General features: G+C 39.3%; 2 protein-coding genes across 6 annotated transcripts in view; one reads left to right on the top strand and one right to left on the bottom strand.

Moving 5' to 3' along the window:
• MATCAP2 (microtubule associated tyrosine carboxypeptidase 2) overlaps positions 1-6,538 on the top strand; it is an 86,489-nt gene extending 79,951 nt beyond the window's left edge. For all 5 annotated transcript variants that reach the window (XM_086396563.1, XM_086396560.1, XM_086396562.1 and 2 more), the window contains 2 exons: positions 1,934-2,031; positions 3,944-6,538. In XM_086396563.1, the coding sequence (XP_086252689.1) occupies positions 1,934-2,031; positions 3,944-4,105 (260 nt within the window). In that variant the 3' untranslated portion in view covers positions 4,106-6,538. The remainder of the gene's footprint in view (positions 1-1,933; positions 2,032-3,943) is intronic.
• ANLN (anillin, actin binding protein) overlaps positions 1-21,612 on the bottom strand; it is a 175,184-nt gene that overhangs the window by 140,606 nt on the left and 12,966 nt on the right. The gene's annotated exons all lie outside the window — the stretch shown is intronic.

Here is a 21,612-nt window from a genome sequence, read left to right as displayed (position 1 = left end):
CTTTGACACGGTTGGGAGTTGGTCTGTTGTGTCCTGACGATTTTGTTGGCTCACTGGTAAGTGGGACCTGATCTGCAGTGCTGGCTAAGATGCCCAGAGTATCTTGAGCTGCTATTGTCCTGCTGGGGGCTGAGGCCCACCAGCACCAGGTGTTAGGACTGGTCTCACCTGCTGGGGCTGGGTTGAGTCCTGGTATAGGAAACTGCCATTGTCCCGGGGCTTGTATATGTCTGCCTATGGTTGGGATTTATTTCTACCTGGCTTGTTGCTTGATCCGAGATGACCCAATATTGGTGCCTTCAGGCTAGTGAATGGGGTGGGCCTGGGACCTGGTCACAAGGCTATAAGCTGCAGGGAGAATTCCAAAACAGTGCTTCACAGCAGCAGTTCTGAAATGGTAGAACCAACTCCCCAAAGTGGCTGTCACCCGTGTCTGGATCCCCAGGGTGACCTCTGCCTTTCTGGGAGATTTTTTAGGATTGACAGTAGTTCTGACCAGGCTCCTTTCAAATTACTGCTCCTTTTCTGGCTCTCAGAGCATGTGAAATTTCGTGGGCACCTTTTCCTTTAAGAGTAGAGTCTTTCTTTTCCACAGCGTATGGATCTCTCCAGAGTAAGTCCCTCTGACCTTCAAAGCCAAACATTCTGGGGTCTTGTCTCCCCACAGGGCGCCTGGGCTTCTTTTCCTGCTCCTTGTAAAGGGTCTCCCCCTGCCATTAGTCCTCCACTTGTGGGTCTCTCACCTGTACTGCCGGAGAAGGCGAAGGCGCCCCACTCCAGGACTCTCGCCTAGAGAACCCATGGACAGAGGAGCCTGGTGGGCTGCGGTCCATGGGGTCGCTAAGCGTCAGACACGACTGAGCGGCTTCACTTTCACTTTCACGCATTGGAGAAGGAAATGGCAACCCACTCCAGGGTTCTTGCCTGGAGAATCCCAGGGACGGGGGAGCCTGGCGGGCTGCCGTCTGTGGGGTCGCACAGAGTCGGACACGACTGAAGCGACTCAGCAGCAGCAGCACCTGTACTGCGATTTCTCCCCTCCTGCCCACCTAACTGTGGTTCCTCCTTTGTATCTTTTGTTGTAGAAATATTTTCTGGTCGGTTTTGGTCTTTCTCATTGATACTTGGTCTGTAAATTGTATAATTTTGGTATGCCTCTGAGAGGTGTGCTTAGGGTATTCCTAGTCCAGCATCTTGGGAACTCTTGAACAATAATTTCTTAATATATGATTCTCCATTTGGTAGAATTCTAGTTCCGTCTAGTCCATTTAAACCTAGAGCAAAATTTTTAAAAATTTATACAAGTTATGTCATAATGGGAGAAAGGTTTTCTTTGTAAGTAGAACACCATTTTTTATCTAGGCTCAGATCTCATTCCTGATTTTTATATTACAATTTCATATTCTTTACAAATTCAGTTCTAGTTTTTTGTTTCATTGAGCGTAGGAGTATCAAAATCGACTGTTAAAGGGTACTATTAAAAAAAAAAAGAGGGGGATTTCTGAAATCCCATGTCTCCAGAGTATCTCCTTGAGACTTAGCTGTTCTACAGCTTGCCTTCCCCAGCCTTCCTCACCCAGATGCCTTCAGTGTATCATGGGAGTTAAGTTTATGATCAGATGGTGGGCGGGATAATTATGAATCATGTATTTTAAATCACTAGTGTTTCTTTAGGGGAAAATACTGTTTCGATGATGGGGAGCCAGGAAAAGGAATTCCTAAAGGGAAGCTGTTTGACTTAACTCACTCGTGGTGGTTCTCCAGACCTTGCACCTTACACTTTATGTTACGGTGATAGTTAAATTTCTGATTTTGCTCCACCCCTTTTTTTGTTATACACAGGACTGATTCCTCTAGTAAAGTGAATGGGCTGGTATCTAGTTACTTAGCTTCTTTAAACATCAGAAAGTAAACACTATTTTGGTTCCTCCAGGGTGTTTCAGTAAAGACCAGGTATACTTGGATGGTATCCTGCAAATCCTCCGCTATAGAGAGACCATTGACTTCCATCTTCTGACCACCCTGGGGAAGGTGAGTGAGACCAACGGCACACAATTCCCGGACACACCAGGTCAGCATTTCCTCCAGCTCATTTCATGATTAAATAGGTCTCAAGCTGAAACTCTTTAGCAATAAAATCATATTCCTTATGTGATAATAAGAGGGAAGAAATGGGATTCTGTCACAGAACCAAGTTACAGTATTTCTTTGTGGACAGTAAGAAAAGGAAACTTGGAATCATTAATTTTTATATGCATATTTTTCTAAAATATTTTAAAGTGAGCTGCAGGTATAACTCTACTCATCTTTATGCATTAGCATGATCTCCCAAGAACAAGGATATTCTGACATGACCATATGATTTTCTAAAGAAATTTATCATTGATTCCATACAATGCCTGAAAAAACAGTCCACTTCATATTCTCCAGATCATCTCTAAAATGTCCCTTGTAGCTTTTTCATGACCCTAAATCCAGTCAAGATTTATGTCTTGCATTTAGTTGTTCTCTTTAAACTCAATTTATAAAGTCCCTCTCACCCTAGTCTTTCTTTTTTACGACACGTTTAAGAATTCAGGACAATTTCCTTGAGAATTCCTAGAATCTGGACTGTTTTCTTATAATTAGCTTCAGGTTAAACATTTTTGCCAAGAAATACTGCTTAAATGAGTCATGTATCTCTCAGTGTGTCACATTAGACACCATGTATTACTGTCCCATTACTAGTGGTACTGTGTTCAATCACCCGGGTAAATTAGTTACTGCCAGATCTCTCCATTGTAAAGGTACCTTTACACCACTGCATTAATAAGTAATCTGTGGGATGGAATCTTTAAATGTACTATTCTCTAACCTTTCTAGAAATGGTTTTAACATCTCCTGATGATTTTTGCCCAAATCAGTTACTACACTGGTAGTAGCAAAATAGAGATCTTTGCATTCTGTTACATTTCACTCCTCCCTTTTATTCAGCTCTTCCAGTGACTGCTTCTAGGTTTTTAAAAACATGTCTACATGTTTCCCAGCAAAGTAAAGTATTCCGGGCTCACCTTAGATATTTCTTCAAGGAAGTCTTGATTCCTCTTAGTGGGAAATGGTATTTAGAAAACAAGATCTCAGCAAAAGGTGTTACATCACTTCTGGGTGCTGATACTTCTGGACCTTTTCAGTGAGCAAATTGTATATTTGTTCTAAATCATAAGGACATTCTAATTCAAATCAGACACCACACGGTGCTTTTACAACCCTTACCATTCCATGTGTGTATCTTCTTTTTCTTAAAATGAGCACCTTATTTCCCAGCATTAGCCTCATTAAACTCAGAATGGTTTAAGATAAAACTACATCAGTATCAACACCAAACCTATTTCCTATCACCTACTACACTTAGTGACATAAATATTCAATAAAATAATTGAGTGTTGATCAGAAGACAATAGTACTTAAAACCAACTGTGTTTTGTTTGGAATTTCGCATTGCACAGGTAATTTATAGAACTTAAAATTTTTACCCCTCAGCTTAATATAGTACCTGTAAGACTGGCTTCTTCCTCAAATGAATGAGAGACATGTGAAATTTTTTAAAATACTTAAAAATTTCAAAGCAAGAAAATTTAACAAAACACAAATTGTATTTCTCAATACAAAAAGGAATTTAATATACAATTGTGCTGATTTTCCTAATACATTAGTACAGCATTTACATTCTATTTTCTCAGTTCTTTTAGATTTAGGCAGGAGATTTGTTTAGTTGTTTAATTTCTAGACAGACTTTTCAAAATGTGGTGATGGTATGCATCTCACACAGTAAAGTTTTATTTTCCAGGTATTAATTTAAAACCAGTTTACCTACTTCAAACTTCACTAAGACCAAGGGAAGAAATTGCCCTTCAAAATTTAACTGGTAGTTACATTTTAAAATTAACCCATCTTCTTTTTTCAGGTCTCTTATGAAGATGTGGATCGCTTAAAAGGATTGGCAGTTACTGAAAACATGAGGATTCCTCACTTTTTGCAGGACCATAGCCGATACATGGAGCACTTAGAGAAGATCATGGAAGTCAATGAACTGACTGACAGGGAACTGAAAGACCTTATATGTTAGCTATGTTCACAAGAATACTATTTAAGTTATACCTCCATGTATATTACCAGTTAGGTGCAGTTGGCACCAGCAGATTTATAAAAGAAGAATGGCTGTTTACATGAGTTTTCTGAAGAATGATCTGCAGTATTCAGCTAAATATTTAAGTTGAGAACAAATGTTAAACTGTTTCCCTAAAATGTTTCTGTAGGCTCCAGGGGAAAGTTACTCCTGTTCTTATCTGAATCTGAGTCAGCTGGAAATGCTGCTGATGATGAGTGTCTTTGAGGATCCTGGTCCAGCGGCGTGATCAGCTTCTTCCTGAGCCATAGCGTCGGTCGTAGTGCCCCTGCCTGAGCACCAAGACCAGCTCTGCCTGGAGATTGAATTCCAGTGTTGTTCAAACTCCAGGGGTCTGTCTTATTTAATAAATAATGGTAATTCTTCTTCTTTGAAAAATCAGTCTGTATTGTATCCCCAAAAGCTAGACAATAAGAAATTTAAGACTTATTTTCGTATATGTTAAGTAATGTGAAAGAGAAGGGAAAAGCAATTTTTAAAGTTATTAGTTCATTTTTGTCCAGTTATCCTTTAGCTAAACTTGGTTTTCATTTGCTGAAATATATCATACCTCTTCAAAATTTTAACCAAGTTTTAGGGTCTTTTCTCCCCATTCCTCTTTATTCCTTTATGTAAATGAAAATACAAGTCTCAGAGAGGTTTTTCTACCTAAATACTTGGGCAAGAGAGAAGCCACTTCCTTTTTTTTTTTTAATTAAATGGAGCAAGGAGCTGGATGTTGACTGGGTAGCATCTACAGTAAGCTTAACTATACTCTGAGAAACAGAATTTCTGGGCGTTGCTAGTTGATAAACTGGCTCTGTGATATTGGCTCAGAGTGTTTAATCAAAATCTTTGGCTTGATGAAGTAAAAAAATGATATAATTTGAATTTCAAAAATGAGTTCTGTTTCACTACACTTATACCTAGCTTTGTAATTTATCAATTTCAATATATATTTGTGTGTATTATATATATATACACACACATACTTGGGCTCAAGTGGTTTTTCAAACAGCTTTTTTAGTAATCAGAAAGGACACTGCTGTAAATACCCCATTCAAAATTGCTGTTGTAATTTCTACCCAAAGTGTGCGAGTGTGTCTTTACCTCAATTCAGGCTTAACTATGGTGCTAACACTGGTAGATATACTCTGCAAAGCCTGGTTCACATTCATACTAGGAAAGGATTTTAGAAACTCTTTTGCAGACTAGGTTATGTGATTTTTCTCTTTCACATATCTCGAAGGGCTTGCCTCAAAGAATGATATATTTCAAACTGGCACCTGGCAGTTCTTGCAAAGCCACACATTTCGCCTAATTGAGCAGGCCAGGCCCTTTGGAGCACTGAAGGTGCCCGTACGTGTGTCATGCTGGCTGGAGTGTGCCCTGCACTGTGCAGGGCTGGAGGCACAGTGCACCGATACTAACCAGACACCAGACCACCACTCTTGTCCCTTCAGGCATTATTTACCTGTAGCAGAGTCACCCAGTTTCAGCTTTTGTGTAATGTTTTCTGACTTCATCTTATCAAAGGTAATTGCGAAAACAATGTTTTATTAACTGAAATTGAAACACACACAGAAATGGCAATATTGATGTCCTGTGACTTAAGCCTAACTGCTTAACATTCTATTGATGTCCTGTGACTTAAGCCTAAATGCTTATACATTCAACATTTGTAGGCAATAACACTGCTAATCTTATGGTTTAAATATAAAGGAAAGCCATAGCAGCCTTAATTTCCTATTGGAAGGATTCTTTGTAGTGTTTTCAGTCCCTGCATTTTAAAATGGATAGATATATGATCTGAAAAAGGAAAACCTTTCTTGCCTTACTGCTTTGGTATAGAGACAAAAACCATGAGCACTGTCTGGACAAAAAGAAAAAAAAGACCTTAAATTACACTGATTAAGATATTTCAAAAGTTAGCACTGAACCAAAAGTAGTTTAAGATTAGCAGAAATACTTAAAGAGCCCTAAGCTTTAAAAGTTGAGATTGAAGATTTAATGTTTATTCTCTTTCTCAAAATAGCGCTAAAGTCAGTTTTGTTCTCCCAAAATAAAAGTTTTTAGAAATAGAAAATTGTAGCAGCGGTACTTAGAATAGTTGAAGGTCATACTAGTTTTAATTAGAATAGTCAGTTGCTATAGGCTACTGATTAGGATTTCATCAATTTTGTCCACTGTAATTCTAACATAGCTGTGTCAAAGTCTGATAAACTGTTCGGTTTTCACAGATTTGAAGTAAAATTGTTTGCAAACATAAATCCATAGTCATCTTTATATTTTCACCTTTGTAAAAATGTTTAAAGTATATATCATTTGTTTTATATCTGAACATTTTGTGTCTAGCTGCAATAGAAATAAATAGCACTGAGATTCTCAAATGAACTATGTCGATATATATGCGTGCAAACTTCTGTTCTTTTATTTTTATTGTGGTATTTCTGGGTATTTATTGTGGTAAGTATTTCAGTACCATCAGTAACATGTCTTCTAGTATTCTTATTTATAGAGAAATACTACATTTGCCACACTCTACCTTTCCTCTGATTAGCTCAGTGTATCTCCCCATGGGGCATAGGAAAAAGGAGGGAAGGAAAAAGTCTGTCTTAATTTACTACTGTTTGTTTAGTTATGCATAACCTCCTGAGGAGCAGGCTCCGTGCTGTGTATTAGAGGTCCTCCGATGAGAAAAACAAGAAACGTTCACACTCCGGTGAGGAAGAGCCACAGACCCAGGTTACAGCAGTGCCAGTGCCGTACCCAAAAGCATTCCCAGAAGAATGAAAACCAGAGTGACAGGTCTGCTCATGTATTTGAAGCATAGAGAGAGAGATCACTTGCAAAGTAGTAAGTATTCACAACATTTTATTACCACTCTTTGCAAGGCTTGTTTAGAGCCTGAACAGCTTTGGCCTAGGGGCTAAAGAATACAGCTGTTTGGGTCATCAGAGGCCCTGAGGCGATCCCCTGAGCAGGTGCCCAAGGGAGTCAACACACTGGCCCTGTCAGTTGGCTATAATTTCATTTTTGTTCATTCTGATTACAGTGGCTAAAGAAATTGATATCTTGAAACTGCCAGGATAAGAAATACCAATGTTTGTTAGCTAGCTTTAACAATATGTGGAATCTCAAGTACTTAGAAAGCATATGGAGAGGAAGTGAGAGGGCAGCCATCTCTAAGCCAAAGAGAGAGGCCCAGAACAGATCCTTCCCCTGTGGTCCTCAGGAAACACCAAACTTTCCAACACCTCGATCTTGAACTTCTAGTCTTCAACTGTGCCTGAAGAACAAGGACAAAGCTAAGAGAAAGCTAAAATCTGACCACTGAGAAGAGACTACTGAAAACTAATTTCTTCTAGCTGCCTTCACAAAAGACAAGCAACTTCAGAAGTGGCATCAACCTGGCTGAGTAAGTTTTCCCTCGTTTGTGCCACCCACCCCAAACAATTTGGCATCCATCTACAGACACAGCTGACTTCGTGAGAGCTTTGGGATCCAACACCATACGCCAGCAACCTGGCAGGAATCTCTCCTGCCCATGCATTGGCTAATAGGCATGCAGACCTAGGTCCTGGCTTGGACCCTGCAGTGGCTGTGAACCAGCTTTAGTGTGGAAACCCCCGGACAGTACTGTCTTAGACAATCGCCCACAGACAAGAGCGCCTCTGTGCAAGTCTGTTTTCAGTGGAGCATTTTCAGCACACTTCTGGAGCAGTAAGTGAGCTTAGGTTTAAGAGGAAGAGTTTGATTTTACCCTCGTTACCCTTCCCCCAAGGTGGCACAGCTCAGGGCCAAGAGAGACCTCCTCAGCTGGTGGTTTCTCCTGGATAGGAAAATGTGCGTGAGTTTGTTCCCAGCTTCTCCAACTGCGTGCGTGGGAAGCTGCCAAAAGGATCCATTTCTCTCCTGCCTCCTCCAGATGACAGACTCATGAGCTACATGGCAGTGAGGTGAAAAGTTGGTGTGAGAACAGCAGAGAGGCTCTGACCCTGTAAAGCCCTCTAAGAGTCCTCCTGGGGCCTCCCAGGTGGCACAGTGGTAAAGAACCCACCTGCCAATGCAGGAGTTGTGGGTTCAATCCCTGAGCCAGGAAGATCCCCTGGGGTAGGAAATGGCAACCCACCCCAGTGTTCTTGCCTGGAAAATTCCATGGACAGAGGAGCCTGGCAGGCTGCAGTCCATGGGGTAGCAAAGAGTCAGACACAACAGCACGCATACAAGCACATGCATGAGTCCTAACTCACGGTCCCATCGAGAAGCTAGCCCACAGGGGACACCTTACCCGTGGATCTCCCCGACTGGCCCATGGGAACCAGCAGTGCTCCAGTGCCTCACACACACACGCCATCCTATGGCCGGCTCCGTGCCTGCACTCCTGAGAGCAAGCAGACTGCTAGTGAACATGAAAAAAAAAATGCCAGCCTGAATCTGCAGGCCAGAGAAAGACCACAAACATGAGCTTTAGCCTCACTCCTGGGAAAGCAGAAGGGAGTTGTCAGCATCTAGCCTTCTGCATTGCAGAATCAAGAGAAGACATACAAGCACAATCTCAAAAGGATATTTTTTGATAAGTTGATTCTAGAGCTCTATTAGACAATACATAAAAATGTTAAGAACATGTATATCCTTAACACAACAATTCCACAATAAGTACACACATACTATCACACACTTATTCATCACAAATACATTGTATATACATGTGCAAAAATAATATATGTAATGTATCTTTGTGCAAAGATATAGAATACTTATATGTTAAAACTATACAGCCTATTTAAAAACTACACAGCCTATTTAAAAATAAAGTATACCTGTATGTATTGATGTAGATTGTACATCATTGTAGAACAATCTCCAAAGTTTATTGTTAAGTAAAAAAGCATATTTCAGAACAGTGTTTAAGTCAATTCATATTTGATTTTTAAAAAGGGACGGTATGTGTATGTACATGTACACACACTTGTATACCACAGCCCATCTCTGGTAAGCTACACAAGACCCTGGTGACGTTGAAGGACTAGAAGTCAGAAGTGACTCATTTTTACTCCACACTATTTGACTTTACTATATGCACATACTGTCTTTAACATTTTCTTGCATTTTTGAGTCCATGTTTATTGCTTTACTCAGCATGGATGTGAGCCGAATTCTAGGTTTAATAACTGCATTTTGAAATTTAAAATTTCATATTAGAAAATGAAATACAAAGTGTCCCTTCCACCTATGACTCCCATTGCTGCAGTTCTCCCCCACCAAAGATAACTATTTTCAGTTTCTTATAAAACTTACCACTTCTTATATACACAAACATAAAATATGACTCCACCCTTATGGCAGAAAGTGAAGAGGAACTAAAAAGCCTCTTGATGAAGGTGAAAGTGGAGAGTGAAAAAGTTGGCTTAAAGCTCAACATTCAGAAAACGAAGATCATGGCATCTGGTCCCATCACTTCATGGGAAATAGATGGGGAAACAGTGGAAACAGTGTCAGACTTTATTTTGGGGGGCTCCACTATCACTGCAGATGGTGACTGCAGCCATGAAATTAAAAGACGCTTACTCCTTGGAAGCAAAGTTATGACCAACCTAGATAGCATATTCAAAAGCAGAGACATTACTTTGCCAACAAAGGTCCGTCTAGTCAAGGCAACGGTTTTTCCAGTGGTCATGTATGGATGAGAGAGTTGGACTGTGAAGAAAGCTGAGTGCCGAAGAATTGATGCTTTTGAACTGTGGTGTTGGAGAAGACTCTTGAGAGTCCCTTGGACTGCAAGGAGATCCAACCAGTCCATTCTGAAGGAGATCAGCCCTGGGATTTCTTTGGAAGGAATGATGCTAAAGCTGAAATTCCAGTACTTTGGCCACCTCATGCGAAGAGTTGACTCATTGGAAAAGACTCTGATGCTGGGAGGGATTGGGGGCAAGAGGAGAAGGGGATGACAGAGGATGAGATGGCTGGATGGCATCACTGACTCGATGGACGTGAGTCTGAATGAACTCCAGGAGTTGGTGATGGACAGGAAGGCCTGGCGTGCTGCGATTCATGGAGTTGTAGAGAGTCGGACATGACTGAGCAACTGATCTGATATATGTATATATATATGAAGGAAATGGCAACTCACTCCAGAATTTTTGCCTGGAGAGTCCCATGAACGGCCTGGCAGGTTAGAGTCCATGGGTCGCAAAGAGTCAGACACGACTGAACAACTAACACGTGTGCACACATACACACATATATAATACTTTTCATCCTTCATTGTTTTTTACAGAGAGATTACTATCATATAAATAATTCTGCATGTGTTTCTCTTTCCACTTAATTACATACCTTAGAACCAAAGTCAAAAAATAAAAATAGACTGGACATTTTTAAATCTTCTTAGAGGAGGAAACAAGATGGCAGAATAAAAGGAGCTCACCTTCTCTCACAAAAACACCAAAGTTACAAATAACTGGTGAATAACCACCAGAAAGAGAGACTGGAACCTACCAAAACAGATATTCTACTTCTGAAGACAAAAAAGCCACAGTGAGATGGTAGGAGGGGCAATTTCGTGATATAATCAAATCCCATTCCTGCCAGGGGCTGTCTCCCACACGGTTGAGATTTCTGAGTCCCATGTCAGGCTCCCTAGCCTGGGGGTCTAACATTGGGAAGAGGAGCATTTGACTTTTGAAGGCAAGTGGGGCTTGAGAGCAGGAATTCCACAGGACTAGGGGAACAGAGACTCCACTCTTGGAGGATGCACACAAGGTTTCATGAGCACTGGGAACCAGGGCAAAGCAGTGACTCCGTGAGCACCTGGAACAGAGTTTACCTGATGGCCTCGGGGGTGTCTTCCTGGGGAAGCAGGAGTCAGCTGCAGTTCACTGTAGGGGGAAGGACACTGGTGGTAGAGGCCCAGGGCATATAGTGTCCGCTCTCCTACAGGTTGCTGTTTTGGCACCGAGACCTGGCCCCACACAACAGCGTTTAGGCTCCAGTGCCAGAATGCCCCAGGCCAAACCACCGACAGGGTGGGAACTCAGCACCACCTACCGCAGACAGGTCACCTGAAGTCCTGAGCCCACAGCCACCTCCAAACACATCCCTGCCCACCAGAGGCACATGACTTGGCTTCACACACCAGGAACAGGCACCAGTCCCATCAAAGCTGCATGAGACCATGGAACAGCCTCACCCACGAGGGGGCAGACAGCAAAAGCAAGAGGAACTATAAAAAGGCAGCCTGAGAAACGGAATTAGACAAATGAGGCAGCAATGAAATATGGTCTAGATGAAGAAAAAAGATAAAATTCCCCCCAAAACTAAGTGAAGTAGAGATAGGAAATCTGCCTGAATAAGAATCTGGAGTAATGATAGTAAAGATGATTCAAGATCTCAGAAAAAGAATTGTTATAGCACAGGCTGAGAAGATACAGGAAATGGTTAACAAAGAGCCAGAGAGTTAAAGAATAGAGATGAACAATACAATAACTGAAATGAAAAATACACTAACTAGAAGGAGTCAACAGCAGAATAAATGAGGCAAAGAGTGACTAAGCGAGCTTTAAAACATTGATGGAAATCAAAGCTATGGAACAGAATAAAGAAAAAAAGAATGAAAAGATACCCTAAGAGACTACTGGGACAACATTAAACACCAATATTTGCATTATAAGGGGCCCAGAAAGAGAAAACAGAAAGGGCCTGAGAAAATACTTGAAGAGAGAGTAGCTGAAAACGTCCCTAAAATTGTAAAGAAAATACTCAAGTCCAGGAAGTGAAGAGAGTCCCATACAGGATAAATCCAAGCAGGAACATATTAATCAAACTGACAAAAATTGATTGAAAATGGCAAAGAGAAAATATTAAAAGCAACAAGGAGGGAAAGCAACAAAAATATACAAGGGAATCCTCATATGGGTATCATCTGATTTTTCAGCAGAAACTCTGCACGTGAGAAGGGAATGGCAGGGTATATTTAAAGTGATGAAAGGGAAAAACCTACAAGAATACTCAGCAAGGCTCTAGTTCAGATTTGATAAAGAAGTCAAAAGCTCTACAAACAAACAAAAATTAAGAGAATTCAGCATCACCAAACCACCTTTACAACACATGCTAAAAGAACTTCTCTAGGCAGAAAAGGCCACAACCAGAACGAGGAAAATCATGGACGGGAAAGCTCACTTATAAAGGCAAACATACATATTTGTCCACACACAGATATGGTATCAAAACCAGCAATCATGAGACTAAAAATGTAGGATATTGGAAATGCATTTGGAATTAAAAGACTAGCAACTTAAAAAAAATCTTGTGTCTGTGTGTGTGTATATATATGTATATACAGAGAGAGCGAGAGATGCGTACACACACACACACATAGAGGGAGATTGTTATAGCAAAACCTTATGGTAACCACAAGCCAAAAATCAACAATAGATACACAAAAGAAAAGCAGTCCAAACAGAACACTAAAGATAGTCATCAAACCACATGAGAACAAGAGAGGAAGGGAAGAAAAAAAGACCTTCAAGAACAAATCCAAGACAATTTTTTAAATTGCAGTCAAAGCATACATATCAATAATTACCTTAAATGTAAACAGATTAAATGCTCCAACCAAAAGACATACACTGGCTGAATGGATACATAAACAAGACTTGTATATACGCTGTCTATAATAAACCCACTTCAGATCTAGGAAAACACAGATTAAAGGGATGGGTAAAGTTATTCAAATGAAAATCAGAAGATCTGGAGTAGCAATATTCATATCAGGCAAAATAGACTTTAAAGACTTAAAAGAGACAAAGAAGGACACACGTGTCAAGGGGTCAATCCAAGGAGAAGATTTAACAATTGTAAATATATATGCAGGCAACACAGGAGCACCTCCGTACATAAGGGAAACGATAAGTCATAAAAGGAAAAAGTCAACAGGTACACAAAAATTGTGAGGAACTTTTAACACCCCACTAACATCAATGGACAGATCATCTAGACAGAAAATCCATACAGAAGCAAAGGCCTTAAATGAGTCTTGAGACCAGATGAGTGTAATTGTTATTTATAGAACATTCCATCTGAAAGCAGCAGAATATACATTCTTTGCAATTGTACATGAGCATTCTCTAGGACAGATCACATGCTGGGAGCCAAAAAGCAAGCCTTGGTAAATTTAAGAAAACTAAAGTCATATAAAGCATCTTTTCTGACCACAACACTATGAGATTAGAAATCAAAAGATGAAATAAAAAAAAGTACCTAGAGACAAATGAAAGCTACAACAATCCAAAACCTATGGGATGCAGCAAAAGCACTTTTAAGAAGTAAGTTTATAGCAATACAGTCTTAACTCATGAAACAAAAATCTAAAACAACAGAAACTTACGCCTAAAGCAACTAGAGAAAGAAGAAAAAAACCCCAAAGTTAGAAGGAAAGAAATCATAAATATCAGAGCAGAAATAAATAGAGATGAAGAAAACAGAAAAGATGAATGAAACATAGAGCTGACTTTCTGAAAAATTGATAAACTTTTAATCAGACTAATCAAGCAAAAAGAGAGGGCTCAAATCAATCAAATATGAAATGAAAAAGAAGTTACACTGGACACTATAGAAGTATAAAGGATCATAAGACACTATGGCAATAAAATGAACAACTAGAAGAAATGGACAAATTCTTAGAAAAGTAAAATATTTTAACACTGAACTAGAAATAGAATATACGAACAGATCATTCCAAGTAATGAAATTGAAACTGTGATTTAAAAATTTTCAACAAACAAATGTCCAGGACCAGATGGCCTCACAGGTGAATTCTATCAAACATTTAGAGAAGTGTTAACACCTATCCTTCTGAAACTGTTCCAAAAAACTGCAGATGAAAGAATACTCCCAAACTCATTCCGGAGCCACCATCATGCTGCTACCAAAACCAGGAAAAGATACGAGAGAAAAAAAAAACCAATATCACTGATGAACATAGATGCAAAAATCCTTGACAAAATACTAAGAGATTGAATCCAACAATACATTGAAAGGATCATACAACATGATCACCTGGGATTTATCTCAGGAGTGCAAGGATTTTTCAATATCTGTATCAATCAGTGTGATATACCACATTGAATAAAAACCATATGATCATCTCAATAGAGGCAGAAAATGCTTTTTGACAAAATTCAACACCCATTTATGACAAAATCTCTCCAGAGAAGGGGCATAGAGGGAATCTACCTCAACATGATAAAGGCCATATATGACAAACCCACAGTTAACATCATACTCAATGGTGAAAAGCTGAAAGCATTTCCTCTAAGATCAGAAACAAGGATGTCCACTCTCATGGTTTTTTTTTCCCCCCAACAATTTTGGAAGTCCTAGCCACAGCAATCAGAAAAGAAAAAAATAAATAAAAGGAATCCAAGTTGGAAAGGAAGGGAAACTGTCACTGTTTGCAGATGACATACTATACATAAAAAAATCCTAAGGATGTTACCAGAAAACTACTTAAGTTGATCAATGAATTTGGTAAGGTTGCAGGACAAAAAAATTAACAAGTCCCTTGCATTTCTATACACTAACCACAAAAGATCAGAAAGCAAAATTAAGGAAACAATCCCATTTATAATTGCATCACAAAGAACACAACTTCTAGAAATAAATCTAAGGAGGTAAAAGACTTAGAAAACAATTGGAAAAGTATAAGACACTGATGAAAGAAACTGAAGATGACAAATGGGTTAGAAGAATTACTATTGTTAAAGTGATTATACTACCCAAGTCAATTAACAGGTTCAGTGTAATCCTTATCAGAACACCAATGACATTTTTCACAGAACTAGATCAAGTAATTCTAAAATTTGTATGGAAACACGAAGACCCCAAATAATAAAACCATCTTGAGAAAGAAGAGCAAAACTAGAAACATCACGCTCCCTGATTTCCAGTTATACTACAAAGGTATAGTGACAGCATGGTTATGATAGCTATCGTAATAGCATGGTTCTGGCAGAAAAAACACAGATCAGTGGAGCTCAGAAACAAACACGAGGTTACATGACCAACTGATCTGTGACAAAGGAAGCAAGAATATACAATGGGGAAAAGCCTCTTCAATAAATGGTGTTGGGAAAACTGGACATCTGCATGCAAAAGAATGAAACTGGACTACTCACACTATCTTAAAAACACTCAAAATAGATTAAAGAATTATATGTAAGACCTGAAACCATAAAACTACTTGTAGAAAACATAGGCAGTAGGCTCTTTGACAACTGTCTTACCAATAATTTTTTTGGATCTGTCTCCATCAATAGAAACAAAAGCAAAAATAAATGAGACTACATCAAACTAAAAAGCTTTTGCACAGCAAACTATCAATAAAACAAAAAGGCAACTTACTAATTGGGAGAAGATATTTGCAAACAATATATCTGATAAGTTAATATCCAAAATATACAGAGAAATCATACAACTCAACACAAAAAGACAACCCAATTAAAAAGCTGGATAGAGGAATAGACTTTTTTTTCCCCCAAAGACAACATACTGATGGCCACAGACACATGAAAAAATGTTCAACATCACTAATCAGGGAAATGCAAATCAAAACCACAATAAGATAACACCTCACACCGGTCAGAATGGCTATTATGAAAAAGACAACAAAGAACAAGCTGTACAAAAGATGTACAGAAAAAGGAACCCTCGTGTACTGTCGGTGGGACTGAAAATTGAAGAGTCCACTGGAAAACAGTATGGAGTTCTCAAAAAAATTAAAAATAGAACTGCCATATGATCCAGCAATATCAGTTTTGGGTATTTACCCAAAGAAAACGAAAATACTAATTTGAAAAGATACATGTACTCAATGTTCATTGCAGTGTTACTTAAAATAGCCAAGATATGGAAGCAATGTGCGTGTCCACTGATAAATGAATGAAGAAATGTAAACATATGCAATGGAATGTTGTTGTTTAGTCCCTAAGTCCTGTCCAACTCTTACGCGACCCATGGACTGTAGCCTGCCAGGTTCTGCTGTCCATGGGACTTCCCAGGCAAGAATACTGGAGTGGTTGCCATTTCCTTCTCCAGGGGATCTTCCCAACCCAGGGATTGAACCTGTGGCTCCTGCACTGATAGGTGGATTCATTACCACTGAGCCACCAGGGAAGCCCCAGAATGGAATGTTACTCAGCCTTGAAAAAAGAAATCTTACCACTTACAACAACATGGATGGAACTAGAGAGTATTATGTTAAGTGAAATAAGTCAGACAGACAAAGACAGATATACTGTATGATTTCACCAACATGTAGAATCTCAAAAACAAATAAAATAGAATGAAAACAGACTCATATAGAGAAGAAATGGGTGGTGCCAGACGAGAGGACATTGAGGGGGACGGTGAAATAAGTGAGGGGATTAAGAGCTACAAACCTCCAGTTATAAATAAGCCATGGGGATATAATATTCAGCATAAGGAAAATGGTAATACTGTAATAACTTTGGGGACAGATGTACTAAACTTACTGAGGTGACCATTTCATAATGTATGCAAATGTCAAATTGCTATGCAGCACATCTGAAATGTAGTACACCTTGAGAATCCCATGAACAGTATGAAAGGCAAAAAGATATGACACCAAAAGACGAACCTGCCAGGTCGGGAGGTGTCCAATATGCTACTGGAGAAGAGCAGACAAATAGCTCCAGAAGGAATGAAGAGGCTGAGCCAAAGCAGGAATGACGCCCAGTTGTGGATGGGACCGGTGGTGAAAGTAATGTCCAATGCTGTAAAGAACAATATTGCATAGGAACCTGGAATATTAGGTCCATGAATCAAGGTAAATTGGAAGTGGTCAAATAGGTGGCAAGAGTGAATATCGACATTTTAGGAATCAACGCAAATCGGACAGGAACAAGTGAGAATTTAATTCAAATGACCATTAAATCTACTGCTATGGGCACTAATCCCTTAGAAGAAATGGAGTAGCCCTCACAATCAACAAGAGAGTCTGAAATGCAGTACTTGGGTGTAATCTCAAAAACGACAGATCTCTCTTCCTTTCCAAGGCAAATCATTCAATATTGCAGTAATCCACATCTATACCCCAACCACTGATGCTGAAGAAGCTGAAGTTGAATGGTTTTGTGAAGACCTATAAGACTTTCTACAGAGAAGGCAATGGTACCCCATTCCAGTACTCTTGCCTAGAAAATCCCATGGACGGAGGAGCCTGGTGGGCTGCAGTCCATGGGGTCGCTAGGAGTCAGACACGACTGAGTGACTTCACTTTCACTTTTCACTTTCATGCATTGGAGGAGGAAATGGCAACCCACTCCACAATTCTTGCCTGGAGAATCCCAGGGACGGGGGAGCCTGGTGGGCTGCCGTCTATGGGGTCGCACAGAGTCGGACACGACTGAAGCGACTTAGCAGCAGCATAAGACTTTCTAGACCTAACACCAAAAAAAAAAAGTTGTCCTTTTCATCATGGATTGGAATGCAAAAATAGGAAGTCAAGAAATACTTGGAGTAACGGGTAAGTTTGGCCTTGGAGTACAAAATGAAGCAGGGCAAAGGCTAATAGAGTTTTGTCCAGAGAACACACTGGTTGTAGCAAACACCCTCTTGCAATAACACAAGAAACAAGTCTACACATGGACATCACCAGAAGGTCAGTACCAAAATACTATATTCTTTGCAGCTGAAGATGGAGAAGCTATATACAACCAGTAAAAACAAGATTGGGAGCTGAGTGGGGCTCGGATCATGAACTCCTTATTGCATAATTCAGACTTAAAGTGAGGAAGTAGGGAAAACCACTAGGCCATTCAGGTATGATCTAAATAAAATCCCTTATGATTATGCAGTGGAGGTGACAAATAGATTCAAGGGATTAGATCTAGTAAACTATGATTATGAACTATGGCTGGAGGTTTGTAACACTGTACAGAGGCAGTGACCAAAACCATTCCAAAGGAAAATAAATGCAAGAAGGCAAACTGGTTGTCTGAGAAGGCTTTACAAATAGCTGAAGAAAGAAGAGAAGTAAAAAGCAAGGGAGAAAGGGAAAGATACACTTAACTGAATGCAGAGTTCCAGAGAATAAAAGAGAGAGATAAGAAGGCTTCTATAATAAACAGTGCAAAGAAATAGAGGAAAACAATAGAATGGGAAAAACTAGAGATCTCTTCAAGAAAACTGGAGATATCAAAGAAACATTTCATGCAAGGATGGGCACAATAAAGAACAGAAATGGTAAAGACATAACACAGGCAGAAGAGATTAGGAAGAGGTGGCAAGAATACACAAAAGAACTGTACAAGAAAGGTCTTGATGATCTGGATACCCCAAATGGTGTGGTCATTCACCTAGAACCAGACATCCTGGAGTGTGAAGTCAACTGGACCTTAGGAAGCATTACTATGAACAAAGCTAGTAGACATGATAGAATTCCAGCTGAGCTATTTAAAATCCTAAAAGACGTTGTGTTATCAAGCATCTTTTCTGATAACAATGCTATGAGATTGGAAATAAACTAGAAGAAAAAAACTCTAAGAAACACAAACATGTGGCAGCTAAGCAAGATGCTACTAAACAACCATTGGATCACTGAAAACAATCAAAGAGGAAATAAAAAAATACCTAAAGACAAATGAGGATGAAAACATAACGGTCCAAAACTTAAGGCGTACAGCAAAAGCTGTCCTAAGAGGGACGTTTATAGCAATACAATCTTACCTCAAGAAACAAGAAAAATCTCAAATAATCTAACCTTACACCTAAAACAGCTAGATAAAAAAACAAACAAAACCTTTTAAAGTTAGTAGAAGGAAGGAAATCATAAAGATCAGAGAAGAAATAAATGAGAGACAAAACAATAACAAAGATCAGTGAAACTAAAAGCTAGTTCTTTGAAAAGATAAAACTGATAAGCCTTTAGCCAGACTCAAAGAAATAAAGGAGAGGACTCAAACCAGTAAAATTAGAAATGTAAAGAGTTACAACTGACTCCACAGAAATACCAAGGATCATAAGAGATTACTATGAACAACTGTATGCCAATAAAATGGACAACCTGGAAGAAATGGACAAATTCTTAGAAAGGTACAAGTCTCTCTAGAACCAGAAAAAAAATATAAAAAATGAACAGACCAATCACAAGCACTGAAATTGAAACTGTGATTAAAAACCCAACAGAAGTCCAGGACCTGAAAGCTTCACAGGTGAACTTAAAAAAATTTTAGAAAAGCGTTTAACACCTATCCTTCTGAAACTGTTCTAAAAAATCACAAAGAAAATTTCCCAACTCATTTTATGAGGCCACTATCATCATGATACCAAAATCAGACAGATACCACAAAAAAAGAAAACTACAGTCCAATATCACTGATAAACACAGATGCAAAATTCCTCAACAAAATACTAGTAACCCCCAACAATACATTTAAAAGATCATACTCAATGATCAAGTGGGATTCGTCCCAGGGATGCAAAGATTTTTCGTCATCTGAAAATCAATGTGATATACCATATCAACAAATTGAAGAACGAAAACCATATGATCACCTCAATGGATGCAGAAAAAACATTTATCAAAATTCAGAACCCATTTATGATAAGAACTCTCCAGAAAGTGAGCATAGAGGGTACATATCTCAACATATTAGAGGCCATTTATGACAAACCTCGGAGAAGGCAATGGCACCCCACTCCGGTACTCTTGCCTGGAAAATCCATGGACAGAGGAGGCTGGTAGGCTGAAGTCCGTGGGGTCACTAAGAGTCGGACACGACTGAGCGACTTCACTTTTACTTTTTACTTTCATGCATTGGAGAAGGAAATGGCAACCCACTCCAGTATTCTTGCCTGGAGAATCCCAGGGACAGAGGAGCCTAATGGGCTGCTGTCTATGGGGTTGCACAGAGTCGGACACAACTGAAGCAACTTAGCAGCAGCATGACAAACCTACAGCTGGCATCCTACTCAATGGTGAAAAGCTGAAAGCATTCCCTCTAATATCAGGAACAGGAAAAGGATGTCCATTCTCACCACTTTTATTCAACATAGATTTGGAAGTCCTACCTACAGCAATCAGAGAAGAAAAAGAAGTAAAGGGAATTCAAATCAGAAAAGAAGAGGCTAAACTGTCACTGTCTGGAGATGATATGGTACCATACATAGAATATCCTAAAGATGATGCCAGAATCCTACCAGAACTCACCAATGAATTTGGTAAAATTGCAAGTTACAAAATCAATACACAGAAGTCTGTTGGATATATATACAATAACAATGAAAGATCAGAAAGAGAAGTTCTAGAAGCAGTTCCATTGCATCAAAAAGAATACTATACCCAGGAATAAACCTACCTAAGGAGACAAAAGACCTGTACACCAAAAAATATAAGATGCTGATGAAAGAAATCAAAGACATAAACAGATGGAAAAATATACCATGTTTGTGGATTGGAAGAATCAATATTGTCAAAATGAGTATACTGCCCAAGGCAATCTACAGATTCTATATAATCCCTATCAAACTACCAATGGCATTTTTCACAGAATGAGAACAAAATATCTCAAAATTTGTATGGAGACAAAAAAGACCCTGAATAGCCAAAGCAGTCTTGAAAAAGAAAAATGGAGCTGGAGGAATCAGGCTCCTTGACTTCAGACTATACTACAAAGCTATAGTCATCAAAACAGTATGGTATTGGTACAAAATAGAAATATAGATTCATGGAACAGGATAGAAAACCCAGAAATAAGCCCATGCACCTATGGTCAATTAATCTATGACAAAAGAGACAAGATTTCACGATGCAGGAAAGAGTTTCTTCAACAAATGGTGCGGGGAAAACTGGACAGCCATATGTAAAAAAAAAAAAAATGAAATCATATCATTCTTTAACTCCATAAACAAAAATAACCTCAAAATGGATTAAAGATCTAAATGTGAGACTGGACACGATAAAACTCCTAGAGGAAAACATAGGCAGAATACTGTCTGACATAAATCACAGCAACATCTTTTTTGATCCATCTCCAAGAATAATGGAAATAAAAGCAAACATAAACAAATGGGACCTACTGAAACTCAAAAGCTTTTGCAGAGCAAAGGAAACAATAAACAAAATGGAAAGACAGCCCACAGATCGGGAGAAAATATTTGCAAGTTATCTGACCAATAAGGGATTACTCTCCCAAATTTACTAGTCAATCTAATCATACGGACCACAGCCTGGTCTAACTCAATGAAACTAAGCCATGCCCTGTGGGGCTACCCAAGACAGGCAGGTCATGGTGGAGAGATCTGACAGAATGTGGTCCACTGGAGAAGGGAATGGCAAACCACTTCAGTAGTCTTGCCTTGAGAACCCGATGAACAGTATGAAAAGTCAAAATGATAGGATACTGAAAAAGGAACTCCCCAGGTCAGTAGGTGCCCAATATGCTACT

This window comes from Bos grunniens, chromosome 4, assembly GCF_055505025.1.
Source record: "Bos grunniens cultivar Pamir isolate PY7600 chromosome 4, Bosgru_T2T1.0, whole genome shotgun sequence".
Taxonomy (NCBI): domain Eukaryota; kingdom Metazoa; phylum Chordata; class Mammalia; order Artiodactyla; family Bovidae; genus Bos; species Bos grunniens.
Note: the sequence above shows the minus strand (reverse complement) of the source record. Positions and strands in the feature narration are given on the sequence as shown.